We start from the raw sequence: 20839 nt of genomic DNA, 5'->3' as shown, positions 1-20839 counted from the left end.
AAGGAAAGCTCCGATTTCTTTTTTTTCTCGATTCCAGCAACGAAAATTATCCACGGTTTCAATCACGTAAAAAAATTCATCCTAGTTTCCATCAGTCACGTAGAAATGGAAATATTGGAGCAAAAAGTGCATCAATCGAGAGCGTTGAAAATGAAGAACGATTCCAAGCATAAATCGTTTAAGTAGCGCGATGCGAATGTAGGTTACGAGGAGTGCACGTTGATATTTTATAGCGTCCCTAACTAGTGAGTACAGTGATTTGATGAATGCGAGAGCGGCTGGCGAGTGTCCCGTTAACTCTCTTCCTATAAGCCAGCCCGCTTCTCTTTTCCTTCAATGAGTCGCGAGCGACCAAGCGCATTTTCGAATTAATGCATTCCGCTCCCAGTAATTTTATTACACAAACACATGACGACTTTTGCCGAGAGATCTGAATTGAGTTATGAAACGGAATTGGTGCACATTATCCGCAGCTGAGACTTTTCTATTCTATATTTCTACTTTGCACAGAAAAAATTCATTGAAAGGGCGAAAATGGTCATTAAAAAAATAATAATGATAAATAAATAAATAAAGGTGAAGTAAAGAAAACTATTTAGGATTAAGTTGTAATTAAAAAAGCTACAGGAAACGTCGCTTACACCTAAAAAAAGTATTTTTATATAAACATCTATATCAAATACTGAATTTAGGTTTAACATAAAATGAAGGATGCTAACATTTTATTTTAATTCTAAGTAAGATTTATGGGTTTATATTTTGAATTTCAATTTTTACAATCTTATGTGCAGGATGCTGCACATAAAATATTTGTTTATAATAATGACATATTTTTTCAATGAAATAGAAATAACAGCGGCCTATTATATCAAAGAATTTGGAGCTGTAAAAATTTATTAAAATTAATAAGAAATTAACAATAACATTTAAATGTTAAAAGCCACTGATAGAAATTAATAATAGCGATAAAAATAGTATTACAAAGCCATTTAAAGTTGTTTCTTAGTGTGCTACAATCTTTTCTAAGTTAAAGTTATATTGATAAAGAGAGCTAGTTAGCTAGGACAAACAATAAATTATTATATAAATTGAGTTTTTACTGTTGGAAGCAGAATTTTATAAATGAGACAGTTCAAAATAGAGCAGAATAATAAAACTGCGTAAATTATTTACCAGCATAAAGACTCTAACGTCTTTAAATTTGACATTAATTTTTTCCAGCGTTCCAATTTTTAAAATTAATTTGTAGGTCAATTTATCGATAAAAAATGGTACAATCAGACGATTGATATTTTTTTATTATTATTGTCTCATTTGCATGCGGGTTTTATGATGATTATCTCATCAGTTTTGGGATTAATGACGTGAGATCGTCTTTCACGTTAATTAATTATTAACATCTTCCGAGCCGAGCAGCGTGATAGTGGGAAGGAGGTCACGTGGCCGGTGTGGGTCTTGGCCGCGCGAGTGGGACAGAGGAAGAGGAGGAAGACCTGTTGGCCGACCGTTGGTTTTACTCGAAGGTGCTCCGCAAAGGAATTTGTTCGGTGCGGCGAGCAAGGTGCACGTGGTGCTTTCGTCTTTTACGGTGTTATTCTCCGGGTGATAAAATTGTGAGTTGATGTGTCAAAGGATCCATGGGATGATGCTGTAGAGAAGAAGAGCCGATCAACGAGACGATGGCATCATTTCGCTCGGTGGCGTCGATTTTTTGCTTTTTGGTAAGCAACAGTCGTATTATTCTCTTTTTTCTTTTGAATTTTGATTTCTTTGCGTCGCACGCACTTTCTTTTCGGCGCCCTTTTTCCATTCTTTGTCAGAGGCCGTGGCGCATAAATGATGATTTATTTATGACGGAAACAGGTTCGCTGCTTGCTGATTCCGTAGGCTTTCTTCTCATTTTAACACACGCGCGGCCTTACCCAATTTATTCATATTCCTTAAAGGAAAACGCAAGGGAACGATTTTCAATATGAAATGAAAAAAGGTTTCTTTGTACGTCCATTCTAAGCAAATATGACTTTCCGTCAAAAGTCCTCCTCAATTTGTGAAACTTATAATGTACATAATATATAATTGCTTACATTCAAGAGTAAAAATAACATTTATTTAATAAAATAATCATGTATATTTACTGCTTGATAAATAAATAATGAGAGCTTTAGTACCATATGATTTCTAGGAAATAATAGGTAAGACAAAATCTCTTACATAATTTTGAATGTTGTCTTTAAAAATCTCTTAAGAACTCTAAACTTATTAATTCTTAAACAACAGGATTTTACCAAAAATCATAACTACTCCTTAAGATTGATATATTTAAATTTATTATATTTATAAAAAGACCTTGTTGATTTTAATGTAAAAATTTGGTACTTGGATATTTTATTTTTGCTTTCTTCTTCAAAAAACATAATAACAATGTTTAACAAGTAACCCTTATTTTCTCAAACATTTGGGTTTAGAATTTTAATTGCAATGCAATAATATAATGGAATTTACATACAAAAGGTACTGATAGTTTGTTTTAATGAAAACTTTAATTCATTTGTTTATTATGTCGTTTAATATTTCTTCAATTTTCCGACTGTTGACATGAACAGTTTTAACAGTGTTGTTCTTCAAAGAAGCCTAAATAACACAGCAAAACAAAACAGATACACACTGAATTTAAATATGGAGTTTAATTAACAAAAATTTGACTCCAACTTGTAAAGTGGGTAGATTCCCCACGGTGTACTCTCAGTTTCCTTTCAAACAAACAAACGCTAAATAAACTTTTCCAGGAAAAGAGAGAAAGACCGATTTTTTTTTATTAAAAAATTCCTTTCAAGAAAAATTTCCACAATCCTAACTTTACTTTTAGCTTGCAAATTTGAGATAATTTCGCCATTATATCATCAAACAAGCTGCGGTCATCGTGCGTAACTGTTAATCTGCGAGGAAAGCCTTGCCTGCGGGGCGCCTGACGCGCGCGTATAATAAAAACGGTACACCCGTGGTACTTTTCCGCCATCCTTTCCATCTTCATACAGATTCGATGCATATTTTATGAGCGAAAAATGAGAAATATGTATGTGCATTTTCACGTGAAATGGCGTTTTCCTGCTTGGAACAGTCAAGCCCAGCTGCCAAATCCGGGAAAGATGCCAAAGCAGCTGAAGGGGAGATTTCAAGAGGGATGAAAATGATCCTGTTCTGAAATGATGCCAAGCTGCTGCTCGCGAGATGACGCCACACAATTTTGCGTCGTAAGGCACACGCGTGATGGAGCATTAAAAAGCATTTGGGACGGTGTGGCCCCGTTTGCTGATAATTGCACTCCCCTCTGGACCATTTTGCAAACACGCGAAACGAGGCCGTTTTTTATGGACGTTATAATAGGAAAGAACGCCAAAAGAGCAATTCAGAAATTAATTTCCCGGGAAATTTTTAACAACTTAATATGAAAAGTGGAAAACTACTTCATTAAGGTCTACAGTGCGCCTTACAAGACTCATATTTGGAGCACTGAGGGGGAAATGTGTGTACCAAAATTATATTCGTCAAAGATGGTGTTGGTTGCTGGTGTACACTTTTTCCGCAGAGCATCTTGTGTGCATAAAGTAGATTTTAACGACAGCTTTTACAATCAAACAGCTTCTGAAGGAAATGTGAAAGAAGAAAAAATTAATCCGTATTACAGTCGTCTTTTTTCTAAAATCAAGTGAATCCGATTTTTTTACCTAAAGGATCAATTAATATGTTCAAAAACAAAATGCTGTTAGCGGCTTTTGTGATAAAGATTTCAGAATGCAGATTTAGTATTTTATTTACACGTAAAATATTAAACCACGTCATTTTCCTTGTATTATTATTGAAACTTCCGACACTTTAAAATATACAATTTAAACTGGGAGAAAAGTGCACCCATTTATATTTCTAAGTTATTTCAAAATTTCATCACTTTTATAAAATAGTTCTACAAAATGCATGTTTTAATTCCAAGTATTTAGAAATAATAATAATAATAATAATAATAATAATAAATTCGAGAGGGATCCCAAAGCTTAACCTTGTCTGGAAATATATATCTGAACAGCGGCTAATTAAATTTAAAATGCGCGGTTGAGGTAACTTATTATAAACAAAATAGGAGCAGATCTGGTAAAACTTAATATTATCATTTTTTAATTCGTTGCATTCACATTGTTGCTCACCATCCACTACTTTAGCGGGTACCCAAAATTTGCAATTCAATAATGCAAATTGTTCAGAAAAATGTCTGGTATTTTATTATTGGCTTAATTAAATTAAAGAGCTAATGTAGCTCCAGGCCAGCTAGGTTATTGGATTGGCTTCTTTTAGCTTATTTAAAGTGTATCTATGAAAAAATAAAAATACCATTAACATGTCTCTAAATTATTCTTACCAATTTCTTCTATATATATTATATATATATATATATATATATATATATATATGGAAGACTTTTAGATAATTAAGAAGAAAAATGATAATAACAAATTATCCTGGAGCTCTTAAATTCCTCGAGACCTTGTAAAAAAAAGACCCACTTTTAAATCACTGATCTGCTGATTATTATTAAATACTTAACGCTCCAGTAAATTCCCAATATTTTCTATTTAATTGGTAACACCGTTTTGAACTTTAAAAAGTAAATAATCAACTCTTATCACGCAACAGTCGTCTCCGAATTTAAAGCCCTGCATAACCACATCATTACACGCATAATATAGTACCAGAAACTTTCGTTTATCTTTTCACGGTGCGTCGTCACCGCGCGCGCAAGTATGTAACAAACAAATTAATTATTTAATCACCATAGAGGTGCATTTCCTCAGCTTTCGTTAATCTCAATTCCAAATTTTTACGTCTGTCTTCACATCCGCCGCCGCGTTCCGGAGCGAAAGTTAATTTGCACCGAAAAAATTAACTTTAATCGAAAAGATTTCCTCTGTAGTTTCTCTAAACGCTTTTGTCTTGTTTCAGCTGCTCTACGTTAACGCAACAGAAAATTCGTTGTTGTCGCAAGATGCGGAAGAGAATTTCGAGATGACCTCAATGGAGGGACCGGAGCAGAGACTGATTGAGGTAATGAAATCACTTGCTTCTTCTTCTTGTTAGTGAAGTTGGTGAACGAGTACTTTCAAGTGACTCTTTTTGCTCACGTGTTGCAGGCGCTGCCTCTCTTGACGAGTTTAACCCGCAAGCAAAGACATGCCTTAGCAGTGGAGTTGCCAAGTGACTCCAAAGTGCTCAAGAAAATTGCTCAATCGGTACATAAATCAATTTTATAGATAAATAGATACATAGCAGAAGAGAAATATCTAATAAATTATTATCGTTTAGATAAGCTTAGTAAATTAGTAATGTCCTTTCAAATAGAAAATAAACAAGAAAAAACTTAACTTTTTTAATCTCAACTAATTTAATTTCAAGTAATATTAAAGTTCACGTCAATATTTTTATAATTTTATTTTTTTTATACAAAAAATATAAAAATAATTTTTGTGTGAGGTTTTGTGTTTTAAATTCATAACAATTCACATTTTAAATTTATTATTATAAATTATTTCCCATGAAAAACCTTTTACAAATTATATTTAATTAAAATCAAAAGAAAATTGTGCACATCCCTACAGTGAAATGTTTCCAAGGAATTAATCGTTAAATTATATTTAAAACAAAAATTCCCAGAGGCAGGTGGAAACTTTTAAGAATCACTTGGCAAGGAAAATTGATTCGTTGCCGAGGCGAACCAAACGTCAATTGGCATCAGCAAATCCAACACAGACCGAAGCAAAGCCGCCTGCAGCAAACGTGACTTTGGCCAGACGAAAGCAGAATGTGCCGAAAGAATCGAGCGGGCAAACGGAGGTGCCTTCAGAGACCGACGTTTCAGAGGCCAAAGTTCCTCTGCAGAGAGAATTGTCCCAAGTGAGTAGGAAACTAAACTCTGTTTAGTTAGCAAAAGCCCAAAACAAGCAAAAAGCAGGTCGTCTGCCGACATAAAATAAAAAACTTTAAATTAGTGGCCAGGGAAATCTGAGCATAGTTGATTGTTTTTAGTATCACCTGCATCCACCTGCGTCTTTTTAAAATTGCCACCGAACTAGGACGCTCATAATAGTAAAAGTAAAATATTAACTGATTGCTATAATAATGGTCAGCTTAATAACCACTGAAATAAACACCCAAGACATTACAGACTTAAAATTATCTTCATAATTAATTTCAAAATTATAAATATCCTTTTTTGCGGCTTTAGAAAAACCCACAAAACTGAGCCGTTCATAAAAAAATAAAAGTTGTTTAAATTTAAAAATTTCAAAGAGAGTGATTGTTTAAATGTTTTCCAAAAATATCTTGAATGAAAGTGTCTCAAAAATCTTAAAAAAATTAAATTTTATTTATAGCTTATAAAAACTCTTTCAGCTGCTTTACCCTGGTAGTGTGACTGGGTTCCGCGAGCCTGATGTGAACAAACGTGCGATGTTTCAGCAGGTCATGATGACCTCTATGAAACAACCTGAGAGCCAGCAAAGACTGATTGAGGTAAATTGAAATTTTAAACGTGAAGAAATGAGGCTTAATGCTTAATTAATTCTTGAAAAATAAAAATAAAAGCTTTGTATTTTAATACTTTTCTAAAAAATTTCTCTGCAAAGTTTTTCATAGAAAACTGTTTTAAATAATAGTTGAACATTTTTTGTATCGACAATTTTATTTTTAATAATTCTTAATTTCAATTGCGTGTTACTGTTTAAAATTTTAACCTGATAAATCTTTGAATGCAATGATGTTGTTTAAAAAAAATTAAAAATTAAATATTATGGTTTCCCTCTCCCATTGCACATTTTTCAAGATATATATTAATTTTAAAACTGCTCTCAGGTTATGCCTCTTTTAAGAAGTTTGACCCGCGGTCAGAGACACGCTTTGGCAGACATGCTGCACAACGTCTCACAAGCATTCATTCAAGCGACGCAATTGGTAAGGTCCTTGCAGCAAAAAATGTAGAGTTTTGATTAACTCGATTGCACAGAGACATCAGCAACTGGCGAGACAACACCAGAGCAACGCCACCTCCTCGCCCCCAGTAAACCCGAAGCCGATGGTGAACGCCAGTTTGCCGCGCCTGCTGCCGCAATTGGACGTCGTGAGTTTACTGCAGAAAGGCGCCTCCGAGGCCCAGAGGGAGGCGCAGGAGGAGGCCAAGAGGACGGCGATCGAGGCCATCGCCTCCCTTCCGGAGTCGCGCTCTTTCGACACTGCGCAAGAATCAAACGAAACGATGCCAGAAGAATTGCCGCAGGTGGGCGAGTGATACGAGAAAGTTTTTATGAATACCGTAAAAAGTTTTGCACTCAAAAAAAGTAGATGGAAATGTGCTTTACCACACAACCAGTGAGGGCTATTCCATAACGAGGGCTGCTCACCTCTCATTTGATTCCTAAGCAGATGAAATAAATTACAAAATTTCACTTTTTGTTTCATACAGTAAACAGTATTAGTGTTTTTGCAATAGCTCAAGTTTTGAGATGTATTTTTTGAGAGTGCCCAATGAAACACTAAAGATACTTTAAATTTCCTCAGAATTAAATTAAATTCCTTGATTTGCAATTTGTGTCTATCACAAAAGCAATTGATACCCATACCGGGATTTATCACAAAAATCTAGGTTCCTTATAATAGGAAAAAATAATACATATTTAATTTTATAAAATGAATGAGCACTTTGGAGGAAGTTGATGATAATAACATTGAGAATGGCTGTGTTACAGAATTTGTTTTTATTTGCAACTTTTATAAGAATAACACTAGAGCAAGCCTGTTTTTCACGTCATGATGAGATTATGACGTTTAATAAATAATTCCAAAAAAACTTGTTATAGCAGAAGAAAATAAAAATAACGGATTTTTTTAGAATTTCAAATTAATTACTTTCACTATCTTTTTCTTTCTAATACTCTTAACAAAGCAATTGCGGACTTCAATAAAGTTTGAAACGCCCTCGCTCATGCGTTTGCAAATAAATCAAAACTTTCTGCTGCGATAAAAATCAAAGTATGCTTTATGTCGGAGTGGAACTTTTACTGACGCTTGGGCCTCTTTTATCGGCTGGAAATAGAGTACAGAAGAGCTCAACAACACTCGCAATACATATCACAATATTATATATTTTTATTTTTGGCCCAACCTGCTTCTCCAAACTTTATTTACTTCTCTCTCAGAACTCACGTTTGTATATCGAATTTCTCAGAAACTCTTTCCCGGAATGAAAGTCGGGTAAAAATGAAAAAAAAAAAAAAAAAATGTGTTGAGTAAAATTGAAACTGATCAAATTTCACGGCAAATTTGTTTTCGCAGGCGTTGGAATCGAGATGGAAAATGACGCCGGAGGAGTTCATGGCCTTCCTCTCTGAGCACCGGAAATTCCAACTGAGTGAGTTTAATCCCGACTTTGGCACTTTTTTCCTCTGACCTGACACACGAAATTCACTCACAGTGACAAAGAGGCGACGGCAGCCCCCGGCTAGGGTCAGCGTGGGCCTTCGACCCCCACCCCTGCCCAAGGGCGAAGAGTGCGATCTGTTTTCCAATAATCTGTGCCTGGAAGTTCCCAACTACCCAACGTGAGTGTTATTCCATCTTGAGTCCTGGACAGATGGGGGATTAATTGAAACTCTAATTAACAAGAAGTTTCCCAACTAATAAAAAAGTTGCAGCAAATTTGAGCTGGAAAGTTTTAAAGGGATAATCAATTTAGCGCTGGGATAATCCGGCTCGATTGTGTCCAGCTGCGCTTTGTTCTCACACTTCTTTGCTAAATGACAAGTTAAATTGCAGTTTAAGAAAACTTCTTGAAACTGGGGGAGGCAGACAACGGGAATTCCTCTTTAAACAGAACGTTAATTTTGCTGAAAATGGGAAATTCACAATCTTGATTTTAAGGTTAAAGTTTTACCTCATCTGATCTTTGAGAATTTTCCCCTGGTTGAAAATCAACACGGAAAGTCTTAATACATATTTATTTCAAAATGGCTTAAAAATGTTGACAAAAATTTTCAATACACGTCTAAATTTATTTTAATTTAAAAATATTGTGATCCCTTGAAATAATTTGTTGCTAAACTATTCATGTTAATTCCTAGCAAAAATATTGATAATACGTTTAATTATTATATTAAATGTAAATTCAGATTAATATCAAAATAAAATAAAAATTTTGAACCCAATAATGAAAAAGTTGGAATTGTGGCAAACGTCTGCGTCTGCAAGTAGTAAAGGGATAATCGATTTAACCCTGGGAAAAGGATACAGTATGATGATCCAGCTCATTTGTAGCCGCCGGTTTTTCTCTCTCGCGTCGCTCTTTTTTTTTTAAATAAGACGCTGGCAGCCAATTTTCTTTTCTCGGTGCTCGCAGGGATGCCATAATAGCCAGCATGAAGCGCAGCACCACGTCGCTGTTGGGCGTTCTGGCACGGGAAATTGCCACCGAGCCGACGAGCGACAGGCGTCAGGACGTGGAGGAGAACCTCGTGGGCGGCGATAATGAAAACGGCGCAACCCTGTGCCAATCCATCACCAAATTCGCGAGGCCCAAGCGAGCCCGCAACGTCAACGGCCAGTGGAAGTACTTGGTAAACACGGGCGACGAGCACTCGCAGACGCTTCGGATCGAGCTGTGCACGTGAGTCAATTTTAATCCCTTCTCTTATTTCTTATTTTTCTATAAAAAAAAATGATTATTTTCCTTTAAGACAACTCTGTATTCTCGACTCTAAACAAATCTGTTCTACTAGCCATTTAAAAATTCTATTGAAATAAAACAAAATAAACGGATTATTTGCACTGTTAAGGATTGAAATTTTTCAAAACTTAAAAGTTTGGCGGGTTAAGGAAAAAGTGATCCCTTCGGATAAGATGTGTTGCTATACAAGCCTCCTTTTTAACCAAATATTTACTTCACTGAAGGAGGAAAAATATCTCCTTTCAAATAAAACTCGGAGTAATTAACTTCATCCCCCTTTCAAAATTAAGCATTGTTTTAATTTAACTTCCTCTCATGGCTTGTACAATCTCTTGAAACGGATAATACAAAATTAGATTTTTAAATTTAATGAGAATTCACTAAATAAATTTAAAATACATTTTACTGTTCAATCGTCCCATTTATTTTGTTAAAATGTTTTTTATTTGCTTCATAATTTATTATCTTACGCCAACTTCAACATGTCTGGTCCTGACAGTAAGTGGCTGTGTTGATAACCCTTTTAATGGTGGGTTGTATAATCAATAATAGGGAGCCATTCGACGGCTGTGTATGGAAAAAAAATCAAGTGTTTGTCGTAAGAAATCTATTGATAGATCAATCCGGACCTCTTCCAAGAGGAACAAATCGGTTCTCATTCATTCAGCCCGATCGACCGAGTGGAATTAAGGTACGTGCCTCGCCTGGGTATTATTTCGCTTTCAAACTCGACGTTTGAAAGACGCCAAACTTCGGAGGAGAGCTTAAAAGCGAGATTGGGTTGGATTTCCTTGAATTTGCTTTAAGATTCTTTTCACTTGCGGGTTTAGAAATAATGAAAAGGCAAGAGAAGAAAAAATAATTTATCGTGCAAATTCAGAGGCAGAATTTTGTATGCGCAGTGGGCACTTTCTTTGATCCGGTAAACATTTCCAAAAAAAGAAGAGGCGTTCTTTATTTCACTCGTCTTGTTTTTAATTAACGAGAAAGCAGACTTATCTCAAGACAAAAGATGCAACATCAACGGCGCTTGTTTTTCTCTCTCTCCTGTTGCCACCTTGGCCGAGTGCGTGATTTAGGAGAACTTTAAGCGATATTTAAGCTGCAACCCTCTGTCGAACTTTTCCAAGGGTGCCATAAAATCGCCGTCCCGAAAGTCGGGGAAAAGCAGTTGCCGGCCCTTGAAAAGAAGAGCAGACCGTGTTTGCTCGACTGTCCATCGATTTTAGTCTTTCTTTGCATTTCTGTAGCGCATTTCCCTTTTATTTTTCCGAGAGCATGCCATTGCTAGTGATAAAAAGAGAGAGAGAGAGAGAGAAAGATGCTCTCTCACTCTACCCTCTCTCTTAACCTCTGGCAGCAGCTCGGAAAAACAATGAGAGACTGAATTCACGGCGCGCACGTGCATGAAAGATGAATTATTCATACTTTTCCAGCAGCATCTCTCTCGCTCCCACTATTGTTTGCTCTTGGACCAAATTATCATCGACTCGCTTCCTTTGTTGCGTTTACGAACAAATAAACCTCGGCAAAAATAGCAAGTAATTCCGAAAAATTTTCATGTTTAAAACAAAGAAAGCTGTCTGTCTTTTCCTCCAAAACCCAATTTATTTTAGACCCACGCCGCTTGTTATTTTTCTTCTAAATGGGAAACTTGCAAAATAACAAGAACAAAAAATTCGCAGGATCGGAGGATACGTTTTCACTTTTTTTCATGAAAAAAGACTATTCTAATAAGAGACGTTTTTAAATTTGTGGGCCATCTTTCTACTTCTCATTGGACTTTTGCATGACTAATGTGTTGAATTTATGCCATTGGTACAAATTTCCGCATATCACTTAAAGCACATAAATTTGTTTCAAGGAAAAATCAGGAAAAATATATTATTTGATTAATTACTTTCGTATCAAGGTTTCTCACCTTCCTTAAAAATCCCTGCCGTTTTCAATTTTAGAAAAAAAATAATACAATAAAATACATCATTTAGTATAAAATTTTACTTTGTATAGAATTTGATGGAAGAAATTACTATTAAAAATAAATAAAAAAAATTACCTTCAAAAACGACTTTTCTTGATACTTAATTTTTAAGATGCTGGAACAGAGAAGTCACCGTTATATTTGAAAAGGTTGATACTTTTTTCAAAAATAATTGAAGTGCAAATTCAGATTAATATTATATCACCAAATAAAAAAATTATCAAATATTATTTTTAAATAATCCAAGTTTTCCACAAACACACGTAATACAATATTAATGATATTATTCAAATTATCAGAGACATTTTTAAAGGTTTTTCAATATTTCATATCATCATTTTTGCAGAACAAGATTTGAACTTAAAAATGTGTAAGACACCTACTATAATTATACAATTTGTGCCACTGATTGTGAAGTGGGAGGAAAATAACTACCTTAGAATTTCCATGAATATTTATTTATTCCACTGGCCGGTTAGGTTTGCACGTAATCGCGATGAATAACAACTAAGATTTCCCCAGAGTACTGATGTGCATATTTATGGTTCTAATCTGCTATATTGTGTTTTTTTTCACAGAGAACCTGGTGAGTCGTGCAACTATTTAGCAAACGGCGTTGCTTCGCAGTGCGTGCAAATCTACACCCACCACCGACTGCTGGCCTGGGACTACGAGAAGGGTCTCTTCCTCGACTTGTTCAAGGTAAGTCAGCAGCGAATATTTTGTGTCAACACACACGGGCTCAAATCGGATCTCACCTGTTCTGAGTGAGCCTTATATCTGCGTGCGTTTTTAATTACCTCGTCGGTCCGTCGAGCGAGCGAAAGGGTTGGAGTGGAAGGAAATACGAAAGCGGATTTATGGGATTTATGGGCGGTGTAAATGGAAACAACGGAAAACACGTACCGACCAAAAAGATTAATCGTTGCCGCACCGAGTGTTTGCCAAAGCCGGTTTGCCCAGAATCTCCTTTTTATAGTTAATTTTGGATTTAAGGGTGCGCAAAAAGCTGCCTAATTAATGCTGCTTTGTGAGTGTTGCTGCCAAAATAACTGTCGTAAAAGCCCGAGTGTAAACCAGCAATATAACTCTTGGGTCGCAAGGCGGTTGCTATAATCTTGCTTTTGACGCAAAGTTGCTTCCCCAACAGTTTCTCAACACCATGTCTCAAAATACGAATTTGCGGGGCAGTGTTTTGACTAAAGATCATAATGGGAGGCGCGCATGCATTCTGAAAGTTTATAAGGACACGAGACCATATTTTGCAGATGGTTTTGGAAAAGTTGATGAAAATTCATGAAGAGCATAATTTGAAAACATCTTTTAAGTATGATGGAATGTTAAATAGGAGATAATTAAAAAAAATATGCAAAAACCAATTAAGGGCTCTTATTTTGCCATACACTCAAAATTAATAGATAATCTTAACTTTTTGCACGTAAAAAGTCTCTTTACAAAAAATACGTTTTTAATTAAGGGATCAAATTTTATTTGCTTTTTTACTTGAAAAGGTCTCAAAGAAGTTTTTGTTTAGCTATTAACACATTAAGGACTTCTTATTGACATAGTCAAATCAAGTCCTTACAACAATATAAACAGATTTTTGCGATTGTTGAAAGACAATTGGAAATTATTGTTGTAAAGACTTGATTTGACTATGTCAATAAGGAGTCCTTAATTGTAAAATAATATAACAAGGGTAATTTTATTCTAGGTTAAATAATGTATGACAGCACTAGATTTAAAAGAAGACAAGGTGCCTTTGTAAATAATCATTTTTCCCCTAAAATATCCGAAAAAAATCATTTGCTAGAAGTGTCTGATAATTTAAATTCTGCTTTATAAAATGTATTTTTTTAATAACGTTCCAAAATGTTTGAAATTTAGAAAACAATACTTTTTAGCTTTCATACTTCTAAAATTAAAAATTCAACAAGACTGAATCGCTGAATGAATTTTAGAGCAGATTAAAAAAATCCAAATAAAAAAATTTAAATCTTTGTAAATAATATAAAATAAGTCGGAACCAAATCCACCATGAATTAGCTAATAATTTCATAATAATAAGCCGTAAATTTTGGTAGTCGGTTTCCAAATGGCAGAGTAATAAGGGTAGCGACTTTTCCTAACTGCGCGCCTCTCCTCTCTGGGGATCGCCGGTGATATATAACGCCGTTATGCAAATGCTCGCACACCGCGAATAAATCCCTGCGTTTATTTCGCTAATGGGATTTTGTTTGGTTGCAGGTGCCAACATGCTGCTCGTGCCACGTGCAGCCTGCGTATGGCCCGGCCGTGTTTCCCGCGACCACCCCTTCGAAGCCGCGAGGCCCGCCGCCGGCCTTCGACTCCGAGCCCGAGTACATGGAGGAAGACGCGTCCAGTTTTGAGACGCACAACGCGCGTCCGATGCACATTCCAGTGCCGTGGCCCACCAAACCAGCGATGCCGCCGCACACCACAAAGCGTCCCTCGTCGGCCAAAAACACCCCTTTGAAGCCGCACCGATTGCCGGCACCAGTGCACGAATACACGACGCAACCGCCCTTCCACCCCAAAGAGGGGCGCAAACGGAACAGGCCCGGCGAAAAAATTAGGTACGTCCTCTTTGAAATAAAAAGTAGAAAGTTTCCCCTTTGAACTCGAACACTTTTGCTTTCGGTGCAACTTCTATGCATATTAAAAAAAAGACACTCAAGTGGAAGTTTTTAAACGGCTAAAAAGTCCGAAAGTAATGAAGTTTTTACCAAAGCTTTTTAGATCTTAAACGTTTTCATCTCAAAAACAAAATACTCAATGAAAGAGGAGGATTAATTATAAATTTGCATGCCCATCTCATGAATGAAAAAAAACCCTTCAGAGTTTTGTGAAAAACCAACGCAAATGGTATGAACTACGTTATTTATATCGAACGATATTCTTACTTTGAAATCCAAAGATTCAATTGAAAAGATTTAAAAAAAAAAACTTTTTAAAAATTTTTTTTAGCGTCCTGTCTTATTGTTAGTGTCTTGGGATAAGATATTTTATTGAATATTTACCTTTAATTGGTGCTCAATTTTGAATATTAGTGATTGAAAAGAACAAGAATTCACTTTGAATTGAATGTTATATCAAAAAATTTTTAACCTAAATGGTGGTATTTGAAATGCAGTAAAAGCTGGAATAGCACCAAGTGTCAATGTTTGCCCGGAAGTAAATTCAGAGTGCTATTGAAACAAAAGCACAAACGTTTTCTCTATATAGTTTATATTTTTTGGATAATGAAAATGTTTGAAGGTTCAATTAGACCTTTTTTATTCTAATTCAATTGTAAATTTTCAATTTTTTGAAATTGCTAATAACTGAAATCGTCAATTTTGGTAGTTAAAAATGAGCTTTTTATGACATAACCATCCATTTGTTGAGTGGAAAATACCATAAAAAGCGCATGAAAGTGAAAACAATTTGGCTTTGAAAGCTTTTTTCGGAATTGCATTGCAGAGTTAGTTTGTTTCCATTAGGTTGATGAGAAATTTGATGTTGTCCTCTCAAAAGCAGCAACACGCGATCGGAATATCAATTAGAGGTGCGCAAATTGGAAGTTGCTGTTCATGTACGTCAACCACTGAATTAGTAGGCGCGCTTTCAAATAGATAAATTTATTTTATCACACATAGTTTAATCTGTCAATCAAGTTTTACCAAAAGCTTAAAGACTTAAGCATAAATAATAGTGACATAAATATGACAGGAATTATAGCGAAATCAGACTACATTATCAACTATTTTGGCAAATCAATCTAGGATAATATTGATAAAAAAAATCAACAGCAATATAAACTTACGATAATTTCAGTATTTTTTGTTCTTAAAAAGGCATTTAACTGATATTACGGGTTAATAAAACAAAATGATATAAATTATTCATATTTGTAGAGAACTGCATTTGTTTTAAATATTGGTAATTTATCAATTTTTATTTAACTCACCTCCAATTAAATGAACGCTCATCCGCAATGGATTATAATTTTTGGGAAAAAAATTTGCATGTAATTCATTTATTTTTAATCTACTATGTAATAATTTAAATCTTGAATATTCAGCATAAACCGTCACAATATCAGGGAATCTAAATTTAACTTTTCCCAAGCCGAATAAATCAGTGCGTTTGTTTTGAACAGGGCGTGTTTTTGAGCGATAGGCCCCACGGGTGCAACTTTTTCATCCCGGAATAACGAAAATGAGAAAAAACCACGTGCGCAACGTGTGAGCAAACAATTTTCCATTTATTATTTGATGGTGTGGAGCGATGTTCCCTTTATCTTTATTATCCTGTTGCTAAAAACAACTGCGAAAGCGGGTGCTAAACTAACCGTTGCCGTGATAGATAAAACAACCCCGGGCGTTTGGTCTGGTGGTGAGAGAGCGGGTTAATTTTGCATGAAGCTATATCTATTGACTTGACTCTTTGGCTACGCACAAAAAGCCCTTTGCAGACTCTAGTGACGGCTCGTTAATCCGTCCGAAAGGATTAACACCACAAAATTAGCCCTTCTATTTTCCAACACCCTTGTTATGTTATCATGTAATTTTACGAGTTTCGTCTTGGGTTTATGCAACTTTACAAGACAAACAGCTAACGAGCTGCCGAGTCTTGAACAGGAAGGGGTGCGTAGGCGACCCGCACAGCGCCGCCGCCTGGCAGGTTGCATACCCGCTGCGACGGCAGGGGTTCTAGCTGAAGTGCCAGGGAAAGCGACACATTTATCCTCGGGTTTATTGCGCCGGGAAACGGAGCTCGCGACTTCTCCGTGATTCCCGCCGGGCGACATTATTTGCACACACTATACTTTTGCTTGAACAAAAGCAAAAAATAAATAAGAGGAAAAATAAACAGTCGCGAAGAAATAGTGAAAAAATGGATTATAATATAAAAGAAAGGAGAAGCGCACCTCGCGAGATTTGAATCATTCATAAGCCGACCTAGATTACATCTCTGCGTTGATTTAAAAGTAGCTGCAAGTGGCATCTTCAATAAATTATTATGAGTGAGTGCTCTTCAAGATGTTCGCTTCGATGTAGCTAAAAATAATATAATTGCCACGAAACAAAATAAAAATCTATTTTATTGATTCTAGTTCAATTGAAGAAAAGCTCTTTTTAAATAGCTTTAGGCGTTTAAAGGAAGAAGAAAACAAACAGTTTGTGAGAACAAGCAGACACAAGAATATCATTTTAAAAATCTTCCTGATGTTCCTCCCTGGAATGACTTTTAATTTTAAACTATATAATGTTATAATATTTCATGTTTTAATTGGCTGGATAAAATATTTACGTCCCTACAGTATGAATTAATAATTGATCGTATTAGAAAAAGTTAGTTATGTTATGAACTTGGCATTTAAAGAGAATTTAGATTAGACGCAAATATCAAAAACGATCAAATACCTAAAAAAAAATCTTTAGCATATTTATAATTTAAAAAAACCTGGTACGCTTCCAGAAAGTACAATTAACTTTTCCTCCTCTAAAGAGGAATTTCATACTATACTTGAGTATGGTTTTTCAAGGTCCCAAGCAATCCTAATTTGGCACCCCTGGAGGCAACTTCACCCAGCGTATCAACGTAATTAATTAATTTTGACCGCAACCGCGATGATGCCTGTTGACAGGGGGGGATATATTTAGTTTGTATCATACGCTGAATTAGGGATAAAACGAGCCACTCTTGATTCAAACCACAAATCAAATAAACATCTGTGCAAATATTGAATTTTCAAAAACTCGCCGACTGACTGAGTTCCGCATGCTGTTGCGCTGCGCAAGCCGCCGGCAAAAGCTTGTAAATTGTTTTCCCTTTCGAAACGGCAAAATCACTCTCGTTCACGCTGGGCCCTGTGAAAGTGAACTCGTTACATACCGACTATTGAAGTAGACAACCATCCACAACGATCCTTGATCCTCTTAACATGACGGGCTGAACAAATCAGGTTGATTAGGAAAAAACCAAAACAAAGGTCAATTATTTTTTCAATAAAATGAAAAAGTATTTTGTAAAAATATCTGATTACAAGTTTTAGGCAGCAGTTAGGCAGGAAATAAAATGATTTTAAATTTGTATAGGATATTAAAGTTAGTTAAAAAGTTGCACAATGAAAAAAAACTGCGCTAAATATAATTAAAAAATATATATTTATTTTTATAAAAAAAAAAATGAAAAATTATTTCTCCCTGGTATGCCCCGTTTCAATTTTTCATGAAATCCATATGGAGTGTTAGTTTTCAATTTAAAAATAATTTCACTTTTATCTAATCAATACTCAACCTTCACAAATAAATTTTGGAAAACCTATTAATTAAACAACCTATTTTCACATACTAAGTTAGCTTATGGGATTTATTATTATTATTATTATTATTGTGGTTTACTTCTCTAAATTTATTACATAACATTGATAATATACAATTGTTGCAAAACAATAGTTTAATTAAGAAAAAAATGGAAAAAAAGAGGAATGATTAGAAAAAACGGCACCACCACTAGCAAGAATTTTGCTAAAACTTGCGAATCTTGCGATATCAAAAAGACCCCATCCGCCGCAGTGAGCCTCATTTGCTGGTACTAACTTACAATTAGCATGCGGATATCCCCCATTAATTTTTTCTGGTGTTTCAATCTTTCTGGGCATACCAGGAAAAATAAATTTAAATTTTTTTCTTCTTGCTAGAAGATTTTTCATGATTTCAATCCTTTCATGAAAATATTATTTTCTTTTATTTTTAATCATGTTTAGTGAAGCTACTTTTCAATAGCTAATTGATATTGTAAATTTATGGTTTCAAATCGCTAATTGCTTATATATATTATATTAGAATAATAAATTCTGGTTTGGATTTTTCTCACCTTTCTAATATACTATTTTAAAATACGCATTTCCACCTTCCTTCAGAAAAGTAGATTTTTTTTTAAAGAAACTAAAACAGTAAAAACTATTTTTATTAAAAATTTTCACTTATTATATCAGCAAGAAAATATCACCGAATTTGCGCCTATTTCGCTAAAAACCTGTTCAAAATAAAAAATTAATTATCGGGTATTGTTTTCTAAAAATAAATAAAAATTGATGTAATTTGTTGGCAGACCTGACTTGGACGAGGCTGGCGCGACGGCCACGCACCGGCGGCGACGGCCGCCGGCGAGCGAACGTGTTCGGGAGTCGAGCGAGTCGGAGGAAGGTTCTCGCATCAACTACAGCTACCACCCGATCATCGACTTCTTCCGCAACGAGGAGCGGCAGAAACAGGCCGATCGAAGGACCGGCGGCGGCGGCCCGGTGGTCTACGTCGAGGACGACTGGCGGCCCATCGAGCCCTCCTTCCGTCCCCCGGTGAGACGCATCTGAACGTGCCTGTGAATAATCGACCCTGCGTTTGTCTATACTTAAAGGGTGTTCGCGCGAATCAACCCTCTCTTAATTTATTATTCATGCGACACTCGAGGACTTGAACGATGTCAATGTGGTATTAGATTTAAACCAGCTCCAAAGTTGTCTGTGCAGGACAAATTGGTATAGTTTTTTTCTATTAAAAACACAAATACTGGAGAAACGATGGAAGCAAAGTTTGTATTTTTTTTTCTTAAATAAAAATCAAAACCATGAAGAAAAAATATGCTTGATTTATTTAAGGTGCAATTAATGCTGTGGAAATGAAGTTATTATTTGTTTTTAATTGGTTTTGCTGAATTTCCAAAAATATAAATACACTGTATTATATAAAGTGAAGTAAATAATCAATTTTGTAGCTAAAATTTTGTGTAAAATTAACATGTACATTATTCATGAACACAAAATGAAAATCAAGAAAAGTTCTGTGTACCCTAGCTGGTTTAAATTTTGGACAAACAAATCATACTTTTTGATGATAGATGAAATAAATGGTTTTCTTGGTGAGAAGAAAACCTCGAGTGCCAAGAGGTTACATAAGTTTCACAACAACAACTACAGGAATTTCTATAATAAAATAATTCGAAACACATATTATGATATTATATTCTGGACCCACCCAAAATCCAGCAACTATAAGAAAAATTAATTTTTTAAGTTTACGTTTAATTTTGTATATATTTTATATATATATTATTCTGAAATTTTTGAGATTCAAAATGTATTTATTTATTTTTTTTTCTGCTCTTTGTTTGCTAACGTGTACAGATATCTTTGAATTCGAGAACATTTTTTACATTCTGCCTAATTAACCATGATTGTGTGCAGATTCGAGCTTGATTCAGTAAGGGAAATCAGAGGGGCTAAAATGTGGCTAATTAGCAGCGTTTTCATGCCTGAACGTGCGCGCGGACTTTCGTTTTCTACGCTCCCGTGGACTAGGAAAGAATGGTCGAATAAACTTAATTAGCATCTCTCTTCTTTTTGAGAGACGAGCAATACGGAAGGTTACGCATGATGCGCTCAAATCAATTAATGTGTAACGGAAAAAGCGACAACCTGTGAAATCATAGAATAAAAAAATTGCTTTTCAACAGATTATGAAGCCCTTTGAAACATGATATTATATAAAAAGAGGAAAAGGGAACACTGCAGTCTAATTATGTATTTATTTACATTTTGTGTTGACTAAAAATTTCCCAAAATTTTGTGGAATATGGAATTTAAAACTACGCCCCGAAGAAAAAAATGCCTCATAAGGTAACCTGTGGTCTGCAGGGTATTTAAATAACCATAATATTTTTATTTCATTTCTGAATTGAAATAAATCATTTTAATATTGTGACTTGGAATTCCATAACAAATCGTGATCAAATTGAAATCAATCTCTAGATCAAAGTCAAACCAATTAATACCAAATCGTAACAACCCTACATAAGAATTTTATCTAAAAATAGTAAAATTTTATTCTCTTCGACTGCTTTCGACCGTTAAAGATAAGCAGACATTTTAGAATTATTATGGCAAAAATTAAATTAAAAATTGAAAAAGATTTTATTTACCAAAAAATGATGTTTATTAAAAGTAAAACTGTAAAATTTCAAGTGTATTGAAATAATAGCTATAAAAGAAGTTTTAAAAATTAATAATACAAACTCTGCCTTGTTGTTTA

The 20839-nt window shown here is 35.0% G+C and overlaps 1 protein-coding gene across 1 annotated transcript; it reads left to right on the top strand.

Moving 5' to 3' along the window:
- Nucleotides 1–1507: 1507 nt before the first annotated feature.
- Nucleotides 1508–19747, top strand: LOC132198392 (uncharacterized). The gene is made up of 13 exons (XM_059622411.1): nt 1508–1721; nt 4993–5094; nt 5181–5279; nt 5701–5940; nt 6439–6558; nt 6898–6996; nt 7049–7318; nt 8374–8449; nt 8513–8639; nt 9434–9700; nt 12320–12443; nt 13989–14338; nt 18864–19747. Exons 1-13 carry the CDS (start codon nt 1680–1682, stop codon nt 19123–19125), a joined length of 2178 nt encoding a protein of 725 aa, XP_059478394.1. The 5' UTR covers nt 1508–1679; the 3' UTR covers nt 19126–19747.
- Nucleotides 19748–20839: the final 1092 nt, after the last annotated feature.

Source organism: Neocloeon triangulifer, unplaced genomic scaffold, assembly GCF_031216515.1.
Source record: "Neocloeon triangulifer isolate White Clay Creek 2 clone unplaced genomic scaffold, ASM3121651v1 ptg000001l, whole genome shotgun sequence".
NCBI lineage: Eukaryota > Metazoa > Arthropoda > Insecta > Ephemeroptera > Baetidae > Neocloeon > Neocloeon triangulifer.
This window is presented reverse-complemented; position numbering and strand designations above follow the sequence as displayed.

Excerpts from the sequence above, each read along its gene's own strand:
- LOC132198392 (XM_059622411.1), top strand. The coding sequence starts at position 1,680 with ATGGCATCATTTCGCTCGGTGGCGTCGATTTTTTGCTTTTTG. Across the intron at positions 1,722-4,992 it reads CGTCGATTTTTTGCTTTTTG|CTGCTCTACGTTAACGCAAC; the intron begins GTAAGCAACAGT and ends GTCTTGTTTCAG. Across the intron at positions 6,559-6,897 it reads GCCAGCAAAGACTGATTGAG|GTTATGCCTCTTTTAAGAAG; the intron begins GTAAATTGAAAT and ends AACTGCTCTCAG.